General features: G+C 40.9%; 1 protein-coding gene across 1 annotated transcript in view; it reads left to right on the top strand.

Moving 5' to 3' along the window:
• The window catches only part of csmd3b (CUB and Sushi multiple domains 3b), a 409385-nt gene that overhangs the window by 75320 nt on the left and 311397 nt on the right, over positions 1-22668 (top strand). Inside the window, exon 2 of the mRNA XM_030063400.1 lies at positions 17420-17642. Within this exon, the coding sequence (XP_029919260.1) occupies positions 17420-17642 (223 nt within the window). The remainder of the gene's footprint in view (positions 1-17419; positions 17643-22668) is intronic.

Here is a 22668-nt window from a genome sequence, read left to right on the forward strand (position 1 = left end):
AGAATAGCTCGACTGGATTCAGTCTTTTGCAGCAGTGGGATTGTTATATAACTGATGGTTACTCAACCCCTAATCGGGACTCCACATTCTTAACCAACGCTTTGTCATGCAACAGCTTAATGAGAGAGTGTGTGTGTGTGTGCGTAATAGCGACTATGACACACATAGAGTGTGCATTGAAAGTATAAATGTCATTCTCAACTTTAAATCTGTACGCACGCCAGTGAGAAAGAGTGTGAGTGAAAAGTGTGTGGAATAATTCTGGTGCTCTGTGAAACCTTTGCTTTTTCTTTGAATTTTTACAGGGACTGTGTGTGTGAGAGAGTAAAAGAGAGACAAAGAGATCACACACATCTAATGATTTTTCTACCCTCAACTTTTTTTTTTTTTTTTTTGTGCCTCCCCTGTAATCTGTCATGAGAGTTTCAGCGTACTGTATGTGTGAATGTATGTGTGCGTCATTGCATGTGATGAAGTGAGCGCGCGCATGTGTGTGTGTGTGTGTGTGTGTGTGAGTGCAGCTGCGGGGGCTGTGCATGTGTGATTTCTTGTCACAGTTATAAAGTAGATGGGACAGAGCCTGTCTTTGCTGTTTTTTTTTTTACCTTTGCTTTGTCTGTCAACATCTTAATGAGTGGGTGGGGAGGAGAGAGGGAGAGTGTATGTAAGCATGGAGGCATGAATGTGTTTCTGTCTGCTTGAATGCCTGACTGAGGATTGGGTTGTGGACCTTGCACAGTAAATAACCATTTGTCTGCAGTCCCAGTGACCATTAAAACAATGCGGAGCTTGGTCTTCTGGTAGAAAATGTCATGTTTTGAACACAAAATCCCCAGAGACTTGGGAAGAGACAACATTAGCCGCCTTGGGATCCTCCAGCAGTCAGTTATTTTCTTTTTTTCCCCTCCCTCAGACACAAGCTACATAACTGAAGAGGCAGAATTACTCTTTAAAACGTATGACACCCAGCACAGAAAAAAAAAATACTAGCTAACAGCTGATGCCCTACAATGACAACCGTTTACAAAGCTGGCCCACTTTGCTGTGCATTTTTAAGAGCCGCAACTGTATGCTGCTCAGTCATTAATACATAATCTATGATCTAGTCCAACTCCATCCTGCCATTTGGAATTGGTATTACACGACTCAACTACAGACTCTTTGTGGCAGCCATTTTGAGCCACTCCCAATAGGCAAAGAAAACTGTAACGCAATTGGAAGAATAAAATGGTGCCTGAGAGAAGTGATGTGAGGATAATTACTGGACATCTTGTGCACTTTTGGCTGTAACTATGCTAACAATACGACCAGTTGACATACTCTGTCGACACACTGAAGACCCCATGAAATATCATCTTCCTCTTCTTCTTCTTCCTCTTGTTTTCTGTTTTATTGCAGTTTTCAGATAAACTTAAGCTGCATTAGTGCCACCTCCTTTGCTGTGTGAAATGGAATGATTCTCTGTTGATTTTATTTATTTCCTGTTTTAACAAGATGTTTAGGTGGGCCGTAACAGAAATTTTGCAAATGTAAACCAACAGGGTATCAGTTAGGGCATAGAAATAAAAATTAAAAATGTTCCTCCTACATCCATTAATCACTAATGTGCAACTGCATCCCACAGTAGCGTCAACATACAGTGAGGCTTGCTAGACTTCCATCCTGCTCTTAACAGAGGAGCTTAATTATCTCCAAATTCATTCTGCTGACCCAGTATACTTTCCAAGTTTTTATGCTCAAGGTAACAGATAAAAGGACCTCTTACTTTTTTAAATGCTTCTTGCTTTCCCTCAATAGAATAAGTATTTTTTTCCATGCAGTTATTTTTGCCATTTACCAATACTTGTTCTACATACATTTTTGCATGATATTTGCATCATCTGTTTTGCCCGCAACAAACAAATATCTAAACAGATTTGTTCTTTTTTCCTCATATTATTCTCTTTTCTCCTGTGGAAAACCTAATATGAGAGACTTGGGTTCCACAGTTAATTGTATTGATAAAATCTCTTCCATCATGGATTTTACCTCTTCCCGAATCTTTTTATCTCACTGCATTCCCATGGTTAAAAGGTTTTATTGGTTGAAATTTTTACTTACACCCAATGGTCCAGCATGAGATTATCTTTAAAGGAAAGTTCCTGCCAAAAACACACTAACACCATTTCCTACCTTGGATTTACATCGCATTTTTGTTGCTTGGTTGTTAAATATTGCATTTTTGTTATTTTGTGGTAAACTACCCTAACATTAATTCAGTTATGTCACTGAAAGATGTTCTTGGAAAATAAATATAATTGATTTGAAACCCGTAAAAGTAAATGAGGAAGGGCCTCTGTGTACCCGCAGTGATTCACAGCAGTGTTAAACAAAGAAATCCAGCATGAAAGTGTGAAATCACACTTCTCTAAAATTAAGTTCCTTTGTGGCTACAGCTGCTCTCTATCTGCATCACGCTTGGCCAGTTTGCCAACAGAAAAACAGAATTACACCCGAGTGCCACAAAATGTCACTAGAAAAGCAATGGAAATCAGGAGTCTCTGTTTTTAATTAGTATTACTGTCTTAAAAGGTGAAATTGTCCTTTAAATATACTTTGTTTTCAAGGATACTATGGGAGTTCATGGTGGACTTTATTGTAAGACATCAGAAGAGGTACTAAGTGTGCGCACATCCGGGGAAATGATTCAGCTGCCAGACAAAAATATATCTGGCAGACTAAAATACAAAATAGTTGGGGATTTAGCTCCCTGAAGATCCAGAAATTGATGGTTTGGATGGGAATCTCCATGAATGGGGCATGAATGTGTAACCTGCTGGTGTGCTTTGCCTCCTTGGCTCCACCTCTCCACCTGTAGCCGGAGAGCAGTGGAAATGAAATTTGAATCCTGAGAGTGAATCCTGCAATTGCCCTTTTATAGTGGGCTCATGTGGTAGAGCCTGTGTGTGCTAGCTACCAGTCGTTGCTATGGAGGAGGATGGACAGATGGAAAAGGAAATGGAAAGGAGTATGGTTTATAATGGAGAGAGAGAGAGGGGAGAGAGAGAGAGAGAGAGTGTGCGTGTGTGTGTGTGTGTGTGTGTGTGTGTGTGTTTGTGTGTGTGTGTGTGTGTGAAGTGGGATGCTCCGGGGATTAAACACTTGTCTTTGGAGACGAGGGGAGAGAAGACGTGAAGGGGAGAGTGAGAAGGAGGAGAAGAGAATTACATATCCCACTTCATCTTTTTCCTTTCACAGGCACTCTCTTTTCTCTCTCTTCCCAGATAACAGCAAGAGAAATGAAGTGATGAAAAGAGAGAGAGAGAGTGGGGGGGAAATGAAAAGAGCAAGAAGGAGGACAAGAGAGGACAGAAAGTGAAATAGAGAGAGGGAGAGCAACAATGAGAAATACGCTATGAAAAGATGAGATGAGGTGAGAGGAGGTGTATCAATACATGAGGAGAAAATAAGAGTGCGAAAGAGAGGGAAAAGGCGGGGTAACCATGGAGAGGGATGGCGTCACAGTCGGTGGGCGTGGTTAAGTCCATGTTTCTACGGTAACAGGGATTTAAATGACAGCAACTTACCTGCAAGAAAGAAGAGTGGGTGAGAAGCAGCCAGGAAGGCAGTGAGGTTTGCGTGTCTGCCTCTCTCTCTCTGTCTCTCTCTGTGTGTGTGTGTGTGTGTGTGTGTGTGTGTGTGTGTGTGTGTGTATCTGTAGGGCCTCATTAGTCAGATTGGGGATGATGACACTCAGCAGACACAAATCAATACTAACTCGCTAAGACAGCATCTGTCTCCCTCTGTCTCATTACTCCTCTTTCCTGAGTAGTACCTGTCGATCAGGAGGGGTTTTACCTTTCTATATATTGTCTATACAGTGTGTGTGTGTGTAAGTGTGTGTGTGTTAGAGCGAAAGAGAGAGGAACAGAGTGAGAGTCTTTCCATCTCTCTCTCTCTCTCTCTCTCTCATGCGCACTCACTCAATGCAAAACGATCTTATTGGCCACCTTCTTACAATAACAGAGCCGTGTAGCCACTCATTGCATCTCACACACCCTCCTCTGCCTCGCTGACAAACACATACAGGCGTGTATTGGCAAAAAAAAAAAAAGAAAAAAAAAGATTCTGCTCTCTGTGACCTACTTTCTTCGAGAGCAGTTTTTTTTTCAATTATTGGAGAAAGTGAGTGCTTGCTTCCTCCCGTCGCTTCCTGCCCTCCCTGCTCTCACTGCTCCTCTCCTCTCCCCTCCTGTGTGCCACTGTGTGCACAGCCAGGGATCCTCAAAACTGCCTTTTAGCTAGCAGCCATTAGAGCCTGCGTGATGTCGTAGGAAGTGTCTTTCACAAGTGTTTTCATTCAGTTTTATAATCGTGTAGAATTTTCAAATTTTGAATCACCCACAAATCCACAACTTGCTGCGCGTAGTGCTCATTTTCTCAGCAGGCGTAACGAGGATAGAACAGAAAGGAACAGAATGGCACAGAATAGAGCAGACAAGATGAGTCTACACTAGACTAGAATCGAATGGGGCAGAATGGAACTGAATAGAACAGAGAATACAGTACAGTTCAGTGCAGTGGTCTGATGTTTAAATGAAAAACAGATGTTGAAATACCTCTGGTAAAGGTGCTCAGTGTAGTGTGTGACCACTCGTGGGATTATCGTGCACAGTAGGACAACCCTGTTTTGTTTTCGTAACATGTTCCTCCAGCAAAATAAGGCTTTGAAAATGTCTTTTGAGGATGTACATGGATGCTACGTATTATCAGGCATCAAGGACACACACACAAGGTGTTTTGGTGAGAAATTTTGAATGAGTGTGCTTCGAAGGAACACTACTCCAGGCACCTTTAATCATTATAAATGCTATTTTTGCACACTCATTAGCATATTTTGACAAGTGAGAAGATGGTATTTCTTTCTCAGTAATTTACCCTGCAATCCAAACAGTACAAGCTTTACATGGGGATCAATTGGGTGCCATCCAAATATCGGTCCTATAATCAGTAATCGCATAATAATTGCTCTAAAGTGGGTGGTAATCAATGTACAGGTAATATCACTAGTGGTAGAAATATTACTGTGCTGTGCTAATTGTACTATAGAAGCAGCAGTGGCAGAAATCCAGTATAAGTATCAGTATATAAATATAATGTAATTAATCGTGTGACAGTGTTTACGAATGGGTGATCAGAAATGTGTGGATTGATAGTACATCTTTTGACTTTCAAAGTGAAATTACATTTAAAATGAAAAAAAAAAAAGCATAAAGGTGAAGTAGCATTAAAATGAAAGTTTCAGTGAATCCAGACTACGTGGAATAATTTATGGTACTTACATATAATTTTCTAGCAGGGCATAAAAGTATGGGACACTGTTCCAAAAGCCCTTCAGCGTTTTAAATGTCTTCAACAGTAAATCTGTGTTTCTACAACTCACCGACAATATGCCACACTGAGGGCTTCCATTTTAATCTGAATATATCTGCGCTCTGCAGAAACCTCAAATCTCTAGTTCTGGGTCAGATACAGAGGTTGGTGTTTCAGTGCAAATTGACCTCTACTGCATCCATAAGATTTAAAGAATTACTGTTAAATCTAATTAATAGGCTGAAGGGATTTTGGACACCATATCCCATATCTTGAAGTACCCCTATTTAATTTTGTCGACAAGGATTTTAATCTATTTTTCTGTTAATAGCTGTGACAAAGTGCTGCATTTACTTTACTAGTGCACACAGGATATGATGTAACTTCCCTCTGTGATATTAAACTAGCATGATTGCCCACATACTGCAGAAACGTGGCTTGGGGTTCCAGAGGAAAGAGATAAGTGAGAGTGTGTATGTCACAGGGGTTATAAAGGTCCATCCCATTTATTTTGTTGAAGAATTAGACCCACAACACCCCCACAAGGTTCAACAGTAAATTTTGGCATCCACACAACAAGACCTCCTCCACACTCGCTCTGAGCGCTGATCAGACTCACCTACACCACACACTTCCAGCACCCTGACATCACACTGACGCTTAGGCTTACACTTAGCCCACATGCCACCCAGTAATTTCCAGCTTCCGTATAAATCTCCGCAACAATAGCCTAATGGGACAGCTGACCTTGTCGGCTCGAAATGGCCCGCCAAGTTGTTCAGAAACTGCATTTTGCCAAATGTTCACAGACTAATGGAATGACTGACCCTATTCACTAAGCCCTACTGTTAGTTCAGTTTCATTTTTTGTTCCTCTACCTCTGGTGTTAATTCACCCGACAGTCGTGTCACAATGCTGGAAAAACGGAAGTACAATTTGAGCACACAACACCTACTGTACTTTAGACTATAATAGTGCATTATTTTGCTATATGACAATTAAATTTTACTTTTTATTAACATGAAATGTATTTAAATTTAAATTGTTAGCAGTTATTGTTACAAAGTATTAGTTTCACAGTATGCTGACAGTAGTGGGATATGTAGGCCTATCAATTCAAAAATCATTATGAAAGTCTGGATGTGGATCTCCAAGGATCAGTCTACCTGTTTCAGACTGAGCTCTTGCCAACACCTCCGGTCTTAAGGGACTTTGAGTCTTAACTTCCATTCGACACTCTGGGAATAAAAAGTCTCTTGTGGCTGGAGGTGTTTCACAGGGAGCGCCGTCTGACTAAAGAAAACTGGATCTGGCTCAGACAAACTAACTTTGAAATCGCGGTTTAAAGTCAAATTCAGTAACCATATTCAATTTCAGGCTGTTGCATTAAATTTAAAATAGTGCCTCACAAATTCAGTTTCTTAATTTATTCATTTATTTGTGCATTAATACAGTGGTTCAATATGGGCAGCTCATTCAATTCGAATACACCCTCTGTAGTGTTGCTCCATAATGTAGCAAAATTTCTTTTTCTTTTTCTTTTTTTTTTTTTTTTGCTGTCTCGCCTAACATTTCTTCATTAATCTTTAACATTGTAGTAGGTTTAGGGGGGAGATTTGTTGTTTTTGTCCATGTTTCTCCCTGTTTTGGCCATTTTTATTCTGGTGAGGCACTAAAAGTTTTCTTAACTCCTTAAACATGTCTTTGTTCTTGTTTGTGTTTTAGAGAGAAAAATTCAAATGTCTTATGCAGTATCTCACATTTCTTAAGCAAAAAGCCACTGGAGGCGGTGCATTATAATTAATTTACACTTTTATTCGGCACAAAACATTGCTAAGAAACCACTGCCTTAAAAGATTTGTCATTGATAACACTTGTATTTCAATTAATAGCTATGCAACCACAGATGTGTTTTTGTAGATTATAATAACAATGGTTTCAAATGTGACAAACAGAGCTGAATTACTCTGGTGAAACTATATCTACGCACTGTTTCAGTGATTGTACTCACTCTGACACATTTGGTGACAGTGGTTGCTCTGGGTGTTTTTAGTTTTGGTGCCAGCAATTTGTGGCTCTTTAATTAGCGTAGGCCGATTATTTCTCAACAGTGGTGCATTATGTGAAGAGACTCTGCCACCTGCAGTGGCTTCAGTGATTTTTGGTACAACTAAAATGGAAGCATGCCTCTCTCCCTCCCCTCTCCCTGTTTGCCTCTCTGTCTCTCTCTCTCTCCCATTCTCCTCTTATCCCTGCTCCCTCTCTCTGTTTTCTTCACTGCTTTTCTTCCTCCCTAATTCCCTCAGACCTTGGTCAAATCAGCACAGAATTCCCTCTGAGGTCATCTTTTTTTTTTCTCTGTATCAATCATAGTTGTTTGCTATATTCTTAGATCTTGGCGTCCTAATTCTTTTGAGTCTCATTCCTATTTTCTTTCTCTTGGACTCTCTCTGTATTTGCCCCACCTTCCCTCCTACCTCTGACTGACAGTGTTATAAATTGATTTTCAGCCCAGTGTGTTCCTTCTGTCTCTCTCCAGGCATTTCCCTTATTTAGCCTCAACCACTCCAGGGTATAGTCTAGATCGCTGGCCGACTGTCAGTCAGTGGCAGCGCGGTGCAGTCTAATTCTTGGCTGACAAGCGTTTCTGACAGCAGGAACCAATGGGACGTTTCAAACATGCTTACTCTCTCTTGCTCTGTCTCTCTCTCTCTGTCCCGTGTTGTTTTTGCTTTTGCCATCTCTCTTTCTTCTCTTGCCCTCTCTCTCTCTGCCCCCACCTCTCCACTCATCTTCATCCCGTCTCCTTTCCCTATCTCTCTCTCTCTCTCTCGCTCTGCCTCTCTCCTCCTCCCTCCCTCCTTCCCTGTCTCTTTCCTCCTCTTTCCCAAAACGTCCCTGAGTAGAATTAACAGATACAATCATTTTCCAGAGACATGGACAGCTCATTTAAATTAACTAACACTGCACGCATGCACACGTACACATACACACATTCGCACACACACACACACACACACACACACACACACACACACACACATCTCATTTTCCCCCTGGAGCTTAAGCGTTGCCGTGATCTGAATACTGACTGGATGGTTTGTCTGTCTGCTGTGACTTGATTGGTCAGTCTCCCCAACTGGGAAAACCATTCTTTAATCATAAATGAGAGTCTGTGAGATTAGACGGAATGGCCCTTTAAGCGAATCTGGTATTGCTGAGGTCCCCAAAGAGAGGAAGAGAGATGGGAAAGAGAGAGAGGGAGATGAAAGAGCGATGAGCAGACAGACAGAGGGGCAGACAGAAAGGGAGACAGACAGGGAGGCAGTGAGATGGAAGAGAATTTAAAGCGTATTTTTCTCTTAGTTGGACTGGTGTAATATCGCCGGACTGCTGAGAGATGAGAGTAATATATAATACTGTTGGGTGCGTGCACACCCACACTGATATGTCTCATATAGAGACATTGCTGGCTCTCCAAGTAGGGGCTGGGGACGCCCGGCAGTCCTTCAGGGGGTACCACGGGGTCCCATTCAAATGAAGAATAGGGTAATTTCACTGTTTCCTCATTTAGGAGTCAGCACCATGCTAGAATGGCTATATTGATCATAGGGTTCCCTGTGGAAAATGACAAGCTTTGTAATTGATTTTGTCCCATATTCGGAATTATCAAGCTTATTTCAGGATGTGGGAAGTCAAATTATCTTACTTCAAAGGCCCTTTTTTTTTTTTTTTTTTTTTTTTTTTTTTTGAGGGGAGATTCAAAGCGTTTCACTTGATTATCATTCATTCGTTCATCCTTTGTCTTTAATAGCCTATTATTCGTCTTCAGGGTCACTGGCTGGGAGCCGGGGCTTGTCTTAACATACATCAGGCAGAGGACAGGGGAACACTCGGACAGGTCACCTGGCTATCACATCGCTCACAGGGGGCTCACACACATAGACAAACAGTCACTGACACACACACACATACACACACACACACACACTCTCTCACAGCAGTGGGCACTTTATAACCCTTTTCCACTAAGAGTTCCAAAGCTGCTCTTGGCGGCGAGCTCTGGGGGCAAAGTGAGGCCCTGAAGCCCTTATGTCTTGGTGTTTCCAGCACAGCCAGAGAACAACAAACTTAATGCAAACAAATAGGAGTTGTTTTATCTTCTGTGCAAGTGTGCAAGTGACAGCAAAACAGTAAACATGAAAGATGCTGAACCCTTCTTAACGTTTATGATTGTTTACTACTGTGCCGTATTTGGCTTTGGAGAAGAGCATGCAGTGGTTGAAAATGAGATTGAAAAAAAAAAAAAAAAAAACAACTAGAAAAGCAAAGAGCTTAAAAGAGGAAGCTGCTTTTACATACAGTAGTTAAGATCTACTGTGACATTGCGTGCATTCGCAAACAAAGCGTGTTTTTTCTCCCAGTTACACTGCTTGAAGGATCTCTTGATAGAATAATCTTTTAATAATTTGTGTTTACAGTCACTTGCTTCTATTTTTAAAAATGGCGGGGTTGAAACTTTCATGCTGCTTGCATCATACGTTTGTTCAGCACTGAAATGCCACCCTGACAGCCCCTGGGAACTCATAAAGTGTTACCTTGGTTGCAGGGACCATTTTGGGGCACAGGCACATATCCCCTGGTGCAAAAAGAGGGACTGTTTCCTCCGGTGCAGTGATTATCAAAAGGGGTTCGCGTGCCCCTAGGGGTACACTGGAGTACTGCAGGGGGTTACATGAGATTTTTTTAAATGTTAATTTAAAAATAGCAGTCATGCATAATTAGGCTATGCTATAATCGGTTTGATTAACCACATTTTATATTTAGTAGAGTTTCTCGAAGGCGGCAATTTTTGTCTTCGAAGCCAGACAAAAATCAATAAAGCGGTTGAAACATAGCAACAGTTGAAAACAAGGAGAAAGAGGTGAAAACGAAGCAAAAACAGAGCCAGCGACACCTTTGGAATGTGGGATAAAACTGGAGCAGAACGTGCGAGCGCGGAAAGGGCCGGGAATCGAACGTTGTGAGGCGGTGACAGAGCTAGCCACTTAGGCACTGCGCCATGATGTATTTAGCTTGGAAGGACATTTAGACCATATTTTTCGAACACTCGTTTCTGAAATGAGTCATTGTCTAAGAAGTGTTACGTCTTGAAATAGGATTGAAGAATCTGAGCATGAGAGAAAGTCACTTGTTAAGTTTTTTTTTTTTTTTTTTGCAGTGTGATAACAAAGACATCCTAGATGAGATACTGCTCTGAGAAAAGAGATGGAGCCTATATTGCAGGCCAGGGTTCATTAAACTTTAAATCCAGTCAATTCAAGAAGCAGATTTTCCCCTTTGTCTTTAAGCTTCTTTTATCCAGGGAAGGTTTTGCTGAGCACGCATGCTCTTTTTAAGCTAAACCCTGTTTCTCGTTAGTTCTGTTCCATATATGCACACCTGGGAGCTACCCCGTACATCCACAGATCTCCTACTGCTGGCCAATTAGCAGCTCTACTGAAGTCAATGAGGGATAAATGCCTTGCTTAAGGGCATCTCATCAGTATTTGCTGAGGAAGGGAGGAGCGGTAGTCATTCACCGCCAGACTTTCCTAAGTTGTAAGGGGATTTTACTTGGTGATCTTAAAGTCACTTTTCCATTAATCTGAATATTAGTCTAGGGCTATATTTCCTCTGTTTTATATTGATTCACTGAAAAATGTTTGTCATACAAAGAGGAAAAGAAATAGTTTTTGGTGAATGCTGCATAATGAATGAGAAAAAGCACAGTCACTGGAGACATTTGTGCATCTCCCTTTGCTTTGTATCACGATAGACTGCAGTATACTATACAGAACACTATACCTTGGTAGACTAATAAAATATAAAACATATTATATGACAGACCAGGTGACAAACTGACTCACAATTCATTTTCCAATTTCTTAAAACTGATTGGCATAATGCACTTAGGTAACGTAGTGTGCAAGAGTGTCATACCATCATATGGAAATGAAGTGCATGAACAAAAGATATACAAAGAAGGGGCTAGAGAATGAATAAAGTTTTGCAAAAAAATAATATTCCAATATGATGCATGAATACTTGCTTAAAGAAAACAGCATCTGCAGTGGACATTTGGGTTGTGGTGAACGAAGGCGGAGTAAATGACAGCAGAGTCAGCGGGTCATAGTAAGGGTTTAGTAGTCCAGTCAGGGTTATGGAGGAGGCTGTGCATGTGTGTGTGTGTGTGTGTTTGTGTGTGTGTTTGATGGAGAGAGGTGAGGGAGTTAAACACAGTGAACTAAACAACCATACGATGACTGAAAGGTTTAAGTAGTAAGGTCAGGGTTATTGAGGAAACTGTGTGTGTGTGTGTGTGTGTGTGTGTGTGTGTGTGTGTGTCTGAATCTGTGTGTATATATGTGCATGTGTGTCTGTCTTTCTGTGACCCTGTGCTTCCGTGTGTGTGTGTGTGTGTTTGTGTGTTTCTGAATCTGTGTGTGTATATGTGTGCATGTGTGTCTGTCTTTCTGTGACCCTGTGCTTCCGTGTGTGTGTGTGTGTGTGTGTGTGTGTGTGTGTGTGTGTGTGTTTGTGTGTGTGTATGTGTGTGTGTGGAGAAGGGCTGTCAGTTTCGGTCTGGTAGTCAGCATAATTAGAAGTCTCTCTTTTACCCTGTCTCCTCTCTGTTTCTCTCTCTCTCCCTCTCTCTCTCTCCCTCTCTAACCCTCTCTCTCCTATCTCCCCCTCTCTCGGTCCCTCCCTCCTTCACTTCTCTCCCTGAATGATGAGTTTTAAATCATCCTTTCATTCTCAGTGCAATGATAAACGAGGGGAAATCCGTCTTTTTCTCTCTGTTTATTCTACTTTCCATCTGTATCCCTCTCTCCCTCTCTCTCCATCCCTCCCTGCATCCTCGAAGCTATTTAATTCAATGAACTAACTTCATTCGGGGCAAGGCTCCCTCAAATCTGTTAAGTTCAGATAATGTTGCCATGGACACAACTGTATTTTCCTGTATGGACAGCATGCAGCTAACTGGCTAGTTCTGGTACCACTGTCCCTTTGTTCTTGTTGCCATTATGAAGTTATCAGCTCTTAGTAGTTTACTGAAAATGGAGAAACAGCGATAAGTAGTCTAACAGGCTAAAAAAAAAAAAAAAAATGATTCAACATCAATCAAAAAATGTCAGTTTATTATTATTTTTTTTTTTTTACTGTTCAGTCCTTGTTTCTTTCTTGTGTGCCACATGGTAAAAACATATGAGCAAACAAAGAGACAAAAACAAAGAGTAAAAAAATGTTTGATGAATTTTCATGAATCATTTCAGTCATACTTGTTGAATCATCTGCCTTTTTTCAAGATATTGTATTTTTCTCTTCTGAAAATATCTAAAAAAAGGGGACAAACTGCATTAGAAGCAAATCGAATTAGGCCACTGGCAGATTATTTTATTATTTGTACAATGGAAAACAGCACTTTAATAACAATACTTCAAGTGTGTTCTCCTGCACTCTTATTCTGATAACAGCATTTGCAAACACCAACTTGTTTTTAAGTGGTTATTCTGAGGACGGCCAAGTACCTTTGAACACTCTCTTCCCTCAGATGAACCACTACTTCCTGGAGTATAAATCCTCCTCAACTTTGATCATAAAATTTCATTCCCTTTGGGACCCAGATGGATCTTCTCTTTCTGGACTGGGCCAAAATGGCAGTTCAATAGGTTGTTTTCTTGCTGTGCTGTGCACAATCCTTTTCTGCAGTGCCTTGTAGTCTGGTGGAAAGAAAGAAAGCAGGCTTGCCTGACTCTGGCACTTACAGCTCTTTGTCTTCCGTCAGACCACTGAGATGTGTGTGTGGCTTTTTTACTGTATGTGTGTGGCTATTGTATGTGCATTTGTTTCAGTCTGAGTGCTTGTGCCTGTCTTTATATCGTATGTGTATATGTGAAATATATGACTGTGTTTGGGTGTTTGTATGTCTCCATGTTGTCTCCATGTTTACATCGCTGGTGTGTGTGTGCGTGTGTATGTGTGTATTCAGCCGTGCATCCTAGATGGCTCTGCTCTGCTGTCTGTCTCTCCCGGTTCTTCCTCATCTCAGCTCTGATTGGTTGTGAAGGGACAGAGATTCTGGGCCTTAATTGCAGCTCAGCCTGCCGTTGGTCATTATACCTGTCACAGTGATGGCTGTGGAACGGTGTGGATAAATGAGGGTTGGATAAACACACACACGCACACACACTCACAGACACACACAGACTTTTTGGTTACGGTTCCATGGTGGATAATTGGTTGGAAAAGCATCCAGCAGGATCGGCCTGCTGTCCCAGTGGCCCTGGCTGCCATGGTAAATAACGAGGCTCATAAAGATGAAAGGCAGAGTGATGATGGTCCTGATTTGAGCTCTGCACTCTGAGGAGATCAATTAAAGCCGAGAAGTTCAAGGACTTTAAACATGACATAAGAACAGCTTCACTTTAACACTGGTGTTTATCATTGCACTAATACACCAATAGCGGGTCGCTGCTGCTTCACAAGTTTTTGTAGTATTTGTGTTTATTCTCTCATTTGTTTCATTCCCACTGATAATAAATAAATAACTAAGTAATCGAAGTTAAGAGCTGAAAACACAGTGATATGATAGAAAACGCAGAAGCAAGCGATGTTATCAACAATCTGTGCGGGTGAGATGAAAGAATCCAAAAGGGTTATAAAAGTGCCTCACCTCAAAACAAACAAAAAGCTGTATCTTAGCTGTGTTAGATATCAAAAACTAAAATGTACAAAAGCAGCAGTGTGGCATAATGATTAGGGAGATCACAATTTTGCTGCAAGGTGAGGGTCCAAGCCCCTATCATAGACTTATCTGCCCTGCTGAAGTGTCATTGAGCCAGATAACACTGAATCTGTAGCAGCTCCGGGGATTTCTGCTGCACAATTTACTCTGCACACCGATGCAGAGTCGAATTTCTCCACCTGGGATCGATAAAGCATCACAGAACAAAAATCACAAACCTGAAAACTGCACTTTTGGACATTCAGCGTTTTCATCTGGCACCTGTTGTCCACTTGATATAGAGGGATTTTTAAGATCAGAGGCAGTGAGATAAAGATCCTGATGAGAAACGCCAAATCAAAAGAGATCAATTACATTTACATTTTACAATTTAGGCATTTAGCAGACACTCTCAGCCTGAGAGAAATAGGGTAAGTGCAGCAGTACAATTAGTTTAACTTCTTACTTTATCGCCAGTGTTTCAAGCAGCCTATCATAAGTAGTGCAACAAATAAAACCAAGAGGATATTCTACAGTCTTCTGCTTTTATCCATAGTAACATTACCCTCTAAAACATCACCATATTGAAATATTCAGAGAGTGCTGTAACAAATCACAATTTCAAATTCAGGTAGTTTTTCCAGTGTCATATCTGTTACTGAGGTATTTATTTCACCGCCTCAACCTTTCGTTTCTCTTTTGCACTTCTTTCCCTAGTTCTTGGTTTCGTACCCCTGGTTTATTAAACGTACTTGCTACAAATCAAAACAAACAGTGGCGGATATTGAGATGATATGCCTCCTTTCAGCCACTTCTCGTTTTCTTTTGTATGGGTGTTCTTTAGAGGATTTTGGATAACGTGCTGTCGCTTCATGCAATATGGCAGATGGTTATTCCTACATTCAGCAGAGCTATTACTGGCATGTGTTAGTTCAGTCAGGACAGAGTCATTTGAACGGAAAACATTAAATGAAACATTTATTTGTCATGAAGAGCTATTGAGTAAAGGCTTTGATGTAGTGGTCAAATTTATTTATCCAAATAATTAAAATAATCAAAATAAAAGTAACAAAACAATACGTTTTACTTACTGATAATCCGCCTGTTAGCAATTTATCAATAATTATTGAGGAGTGGTCCCAGCCCTGCTCCTGCAGATGGTTGGGACCATTCAATTAGGGAGAGAAGATGTTACTTTTGAGAATGGTGTTTAGGATTTCGCCTTGTGTAACCCTTCACAGCCTTTACACTGGTGGTGGGCAGGCGGAGGGGTGCACAAACAAACCAGAGATGAAATAACACAAACAAAAAATGAATGCAATACCATAAAGAAAGACAACAAGATGAGTGGAAAAGCAGAGATAGCAGAGATTGTGATTGGTTTTCTTGATGATGGACATTGACAGGCAAATGAGCTCATAACTGAGAGGGTAGTGTCTTAGGTAAACTAGAAAAAAAAAAAAATGGAGCCGAATCTTATGGAGTATGAGGGATCTGCGGCAAAACAGGGCAGCTTCTGATAGTGTGGTGGAAGGAAACAGAGTGAGTTAGCCTGTGAAGACAGTGCAGGTAGTCCTTCTGATTGAATTTACGTTAAACTACATTACTGTTGTGGTCAGGAGCTCTACTTTGTTTTCTTAATTCAATAAAATGAATTAATTTAAGTTAAGGTCAATCCTAATTCTGGAGCAATGTTTAAAATGAAATGGTACCAGTTAGCGGTGGAAGAGTGAACTACATGAAACCATTAATACCACAGTAACAGCGTAATAGAAAGTCATGAGTCAAATATTTTCTGTGTAACTTGCCCCATTTTGTCCAGCAATGTGAGGCTCACCTGGAACACACCATTTACTTATTGCTGGTCCTGAGTTATGGAACTAAGATGGTTGCAACTGGAAACCAATGTGGTCAATCTCTATGTATGTAGGACTCCTGTACCATAAAAAAAAAAAACCTCCATGCCTGTTGCCGTTGATTTAGTTAAAAAGCTTCTAGTTGTGTCCTCCTCCTCTCCCTCTTTTCTCCTCCTCCCATCAGCCTGCCACCCCCACACACAGAGCCGTAACGAAGAGCCCAGCTCATTAAGATGTAGTAGTATTTATCCATTCCCTCCCCAAAGAAATCATTAACTTTCTTTTAAGCTGCACCACCGCGCGGATATGCAAGTGTGAGAGTTTGTATTTGTGTCACTGGCTGAAGGCTAGATTCTGTCCAGTTTTTTCCTCTTTCTCCCTTCTCCCTCTCTCCCACTCTCTCTTTCTCTCTCTCTCTGTCTCTCTCTCTCTGAAAGGCGGATTCAGTCAGAATACAAAGTGGCTGTATTTTGTGAGAGTGCACTGATGCATATCTCTGTTTATAAAATGGACATTTATAGTACTCAGCTGTAAATTGCTGAGTCATGTTCAGAGCCACTGCCCAAATGCCCGATCTGCACACTCATGTCATCGTCATACATTTTAACTAAGAAAAAATATAAATCCCATATCATGAATTCCTGATCTTGAGCAGGCACACAAGGGGAATACAGGTGAAAGCTACCGCCCTGTTCTGCTTTTACCTTTGTGGTTTGAGAGTTCCTCATTCAAGCAGGAGATCTGAGTTCAACCACCCATGTCACCAAGCAGATTCCCTGCTGAGGTGCCCTTGAGCAAGACACTGAATCCCCTCAAGCTTGCGAGCTGCTCCTCTGACGCTGACCCTGCTCTCTCTGCAGAAGTCAAAAGAGAATTTAACCGAGCCACAACGCAGACTGACAGAGAGCTTTTGTGGAGCTGTGAAACTTTCTATGCAAAACTTTAAAATTCTTTCACCAGTGCTGGCTCGAGCAGCTATACATTCCATTAATATGTAATCACGCATCAGCATCAAAGAGCCAGGAAGCATCAGACCAAAGCTGGCCTACTTATTTATGCTCATGCTGATTTGCTGCTATAGCTACGTTGATTTCCAGCAATAATTTACTTTGCTAATCAGCATCTGTCAGACACAAACTGAGCCACCTTTTGCAGAGCTTGTCATCTCACATGGTATTGAAACATGCACACATGCACATACGCACAATCAAATTATCCTGTCACGTACACACACACACACACACACACACACACACATGCACACACACAGACATCAAAACGATCACAACAAATGACGAGAAGTCTTGCTTTCTCTCAAATTAAAGCTCAAACTCCTTCCTCTCCCTCCTTCCTGTGCTTCATTTTCTTTTATTTACTGATTAAAAGAATGAATAAAAATATGTTACAATAATAAAAAGAAACCTTCTCTCTTTTCTCCTTTCAGGTTTCATATACACATGTGGCGGCACGTTGAAAGGTCGAAACGGCAGTATAGAATCGCCCGGCTTCCCCTACGGCTACCCCAACGGGGCAAACTGCACCTGGGTCATCGTCGGAGAGGAAGGAAGCAGAATCCAGCTGCTCTTCCTGTCATTCGCCATAGAGGAAGAATACGACTTTCTGTCCTTGTATGATGGACATCCCCACCCCGCTAACTTCAGGACCAGGTAGGGCGATCACCATGCACCCAGACATCACAGACAAATGGAAATTATTAGCTCTGAAAACAAGTTGGGAACGTAAATGGGAGACATACAGTAGCTGTATGAGCGTTGACGTTTTGTCAGGTTGAGGAAAGCAGAAAGGAAAGCTAAATTAAATTGAATCTGTTTGATATCATTTGCACTACTTGCAAATGCTGCAGTTCCTTTTTATGTGCATAGTCCCCAAGACTCAATGAAAAAAGCTGCCAGGTTAAAAACACCTTATGGCATGTAGCCTGTTCTTTTATTATTAGGCTATACTTGATGTGCAGGCTATTTTTATTTATTTCTTTCAGTGGGAGCAATGAAAATCTACTCATGCTAATGAAACCTGTGTGTTACTGCCACTAAATAAGGAGCTGCAGAGTCTATTATGATCAAATGTCGTTAGGAGACTGTCTGCTTCCTTCTCATCCATCTCAGTCTCACACAGAGACTGAATCCAGATGAAACCAGACAGATATACGGGCAAACAAGAAAAGGCAGGAAGGTTTGTCACCTTATAGAGTATCATTTTGTCAGGAATTCTTTTGGAATGATAACATCAAATAATAACACAAACCAAAATAGACACGCGGACCTTTATTGGCACAGGGCTTTAGTCTCTAGAGCAGCTGAAATAGGATGAATGACCTTTCAGACTGATAGGCTGCTGTCCTGCCGTAACGCACAAATTGCCGAGGCTCACTCAGTGCCATTGTGGTTTACCTTTTTGGAAAGAGTAGCTACACGAGGATATTAAACTATCCTCAAAACAAACACCACACTGAGGAGAAAAGCCAATTTCCAAAAGGCTGTTAAACTATACTCGTCTTGTTTTGCGCTTATTATTTGATCAAGTAGTGACAATCAGTGGTGACAAATACTCATCCTGCATGCAGCCTGTACCTTTAACCCCATAGTTAAATTAAGTTTTCCCATGAGTAATGTAAGGAAAGAGAGCACACAGCAGCATCTACTTCAAGTGGTCTTTGATTTTGTGGCTAAGAGCCGACGTTGAAGAGGTAGGTTTGGTGACTTAGTTGGCTGTGCGATGGGAATGGCCTGCCAATCTTGTGGGGAGCCACTTGACCCAATGCTACACCAATGGATGATGTCATTTTTTTTGTTTTGTTTTGTTTTGTGTGTGTCTGTGTGTGTGTGTGTTTGTTTTTTGCTTGACACACTTCACACACTTCTCCACTGTGTCTTCTTTCATGATATTACCCTGTAGGTAAGTAGTACTTAAGTTTGACACTCTAAAGTGAAGGGGTTTTTGAGATTTTTTTTTTTTTCCATCCACTTATTTTTATTCAGGATTTAATTTTGCTGCATCGGGTATCTGCTAAGATTCAAATCTGTTGACTAAAAACTGTGCCAGTCAGTATGTCTGTTGATTTTTTAACCCTACTGCCCAGAAAATGTAAATAAGTACCCTCTACTGCACCATACCACAACATGGCATCTATTTATTGTCCCTTAAAAAAACTGAATTTACAAAAGCTATTATGGAATTCCATTGACATACAAATCACAAACAAAATAGAAAGTTGTGGCCTACCTTGAACCGAGGCTATTGACATTTAAATGATGTTGCAATTAGCATTTTTGCAGCCAATAATTAACATTTTCCGGCTGCTGTTTGTTGGTGCTCTGCTCCGCTCTCAAAACAAAGTTCAGAGAAATGTATTGTCCTTCAACGTTGGTGTTGGTGGAATTCTTATTAGATGAACTCATGCGTACGAGCCTCACCTGCAGCTCCCAGTGGCCGATCTCCTCTGTGATTACACTCTCACCGCTGTGTTTGGGGTTAGGGGTAAGATCAGAGGGAAAAAAGTTTCTTTGATTAGACTGGACATGTGTGAGGCAACAACCACTGACTTAGTGGGTAGGCAAAAAAAAAAAAAAAAAAAAAATCTGTTTGGTTCAATTGATTTGGGTCATGGACAGATGAAAAAAGAGGCTCCTTGATACTTTGCTTGACTGTTGAGAAGCAATTCTCCCAGCGTGGGGAATGAACCACGATCCTTTGGTTCACCGGGCTTCGTTTCTAATCATCCAACCACTCCAATCAGCCATGCTCTTGATTAACCAGTGGCTTTTGCTGTTCAAATTACCACTGAGAGCAACCCAAACAAGGTGTAGTAGAATAGAATAGAATAGAAAAGAAAAGAATAGAATAGAAATGTGCCACTCTTGATGCAATGATTGGCTCCACAGAGGGAGGAATAGAGGAGTGTAGAAACAGAGAAGAAGAGCAATGCGAAAGTGATGGTTATTAGTTGATTAGGATTTCCTGCTTATCTGCAATAACAGGAAATGATACACTGAGTGTCTGTATATGTGTGTGTGTGTGTGTGTGTGTGTGTGTGTGTCTATGCACGTGTGTTGGCTTGTGTGTGTGCACGTGTCTCCGCGTGTGTAAGGCAGATTTATGATGTGCATCATTACAATCGCCCTGCTTATTAAGCCAAATTACCTCTGCTGTCGTGTTCCCTGTGCTTCTCTTTCCCTTTCTCTGTCACACACATGTTCTCTCTCTCTCTCCCTCTCTCTCTCTCTCTCTCACACACACACACACACACACACACACACACACTCATACAGACAGACACATGCATGCGTCCACACGGACACAGGGCCGAATGGTGATTAAGAGGTCAGATCCATTAACAAGAAAACGGTAATTAAGGGGAGAGGGATTAACATGGATCATACACACACACAGACACCCTGTTACATATGTACACGTGCACATACACATACACAAACGAAGATACACAAATGCACACCGGTTCAGTGTCGCTTTCCATTGCGACATGCAAGTAACTAACGGTCTTGTGCTCTCTGTGCAGGATTGTCTCTCTAATAAATCACTGTGAAACTACACCGTCTAATAGCAAGGGAAAGCATTCCCTGTGAAACTGAAGATATCAATTCCTTTTTCGGGACACACGAAACACAAAAGCAAACAAATGAAAACAAAATATGAATTGAGCTGCCTCTGTTGCCCCGCTCTCTCTCTCTCTCTCTCTCTCTCTTCCTGTTTTCAGGTTTGTGGGAATAAACATACATATGTAAATAGATTTGTCTCAAAATGATCAAACAAAACTTCTTGAATATCAAACAAAACAAAAAAGACAAAGAATAAAAAATAGAAAAACTTTGAAGCAAAAAAAAAAACAACAACAACAACAAAAAAAAATCAAAAGTGAAACTAACTATGAAATAAATTATCTGTAAGCTAGTGCTTTTTTGGGGGGAATCTTTGATAAGATTCCCTTTGTTTACTGTTTGCTTCCTTCTTGCTGATCAAGCTTTTTCCCTCAGTCTCAGGTTTTGGAGTTACACTGCCAGAGTTTTTGTTTGTGTTTCTGATACACACCCCTTGCGTGGGCCACAGCGCATCCGCGTTGGCCAATGAGTTTGTGAGTTTTGGCTCAATCACCGGGCAGGTAGAGAGTACAAAAAGAGTTTTGGGCCGCAGCAAACTTACACACTGCAAGAAGGTTCCTTCTTGTTTATAATAAGGTGTAAATTTATAGCATAATTTCTATATTTTCCAGTCTGAAGATAGGTTTAAACTAAGCATAGCTAAATTTAGCTAAGTAGTGAACTTTGATGAAAGGGAATTGCATGGGTTATGTTTCTCTATTTGTTTGCTAGTTAATTAAATAATAATTTCACAGAGACACACAAACACATGTGAATGACTTGGTCCTTTAGTTTAAAACATCGTTTCTTTTCTGGCAGGTGGTCAGTCAAAGCTGAAGGCAGCCCATGTGACTTCCTTAGTAGCCTCTATGTAATCCAGAAGCCGTTAAAAATTCATTTTGTCTTCTGAAAATACGATTGTAATATCTTTCATGATTGATTTGGAGTTACTGAAGCGAACTCATTGTGTTAACAGGGGACCCCATGTGGCGTCTCAACCACAAAGTTGGGAATACCTGGAAGAGGAATGAGCTAATAAATCTGAAATCATACCAACAATTTTCTCTCGAGCTCTCCCACTGAGAATTTTCAAATTGAATTGATAAAACATTTTTATTACACAGATTATATTATTTGATGAAACATTGTCACTCATTAAAATACATAAATCTCAGTGACTGTGTTTGGTGTTGATTTTGTAATGACTATTGTTGTATGACTGCTCCAACTTACTTTCATTAGGAAGCATTAACAAAGGAGAAACAAAGAGAGGGTGAGGCTGAGTCTGACTGTGCGTGTGTGTGTGTGTGTGTGTGTGTGTGTGTGTGTGTGTGTGTGTGTGTGTGTGTGTGTGTGTGTGTGTGTGTGTGTGTGTGTGTGTGTGTGTGTGTCTTGGAGCAAAAAACCTTGCGACCATGACATGCCCTTAGACAAAATAGTAATATTGGGATTTTAAGAACAGCAATTACATCTGCCAAGCAGGTGGCAGAGGTTATGTAATTGCTGTGTCTGGCTCTCTATCTGTGAGCACGGTATCTCAAAAAGTTATAAATGGATGTATATGAAACTTTGTAGACAGGTTGGTCCTGAGGCAAGGAAAAACTGATAAAATTTTCACACCAATCAGTCAAAAAGACACAAGGACAAACAGAAACAACCCAGAACATGTTGCAATTCACCTCGGTATCATAGACTCCAGTGTTAAAACGTCACTTTGAAAATGCTATTTCAGAAGCATCGTGAAAGATACCAAAGGAAACACTGGCACTCACGGTTAAAATTGTATTAATAGTTTCATGGTGCACCTAAGAATTTAAGCCATGTGCTCCAGTGTTTCCTTCGGGCTTTTTCAAGGTACTGAATTTTGCCTTTGTGCAAGGAGCATGCCCAGACTGAAGTGCAGTATTTTTTGCAGTTTTTCCCAGTTTGTTTCAGTAGTACTGACTGAAATGACAGACAGGTCACACTTCTGTAATTTCTCAGCCCTTATAAAAAGACGTTAAATCTTGTTAAATGTGTTTAATCGTCATGGTTTTCATGATATAAAATAAAATGAACGGAGAGGAATGGCTACTCT

Source organism: Myripristis murdjan, chromosome 11 (assembly GCF_902150065.1).
Source record: "Myripristis murdjan chromosome 11, fMyrMur1.1, whole genome shotgun sequence".
NCBI classification, from domain to species: Eukaryota; Metazoa; Chordata; class Actinopteri; order Holocentriformes; family Holocentridae; genus Myripristis; species Myripristis murdjan.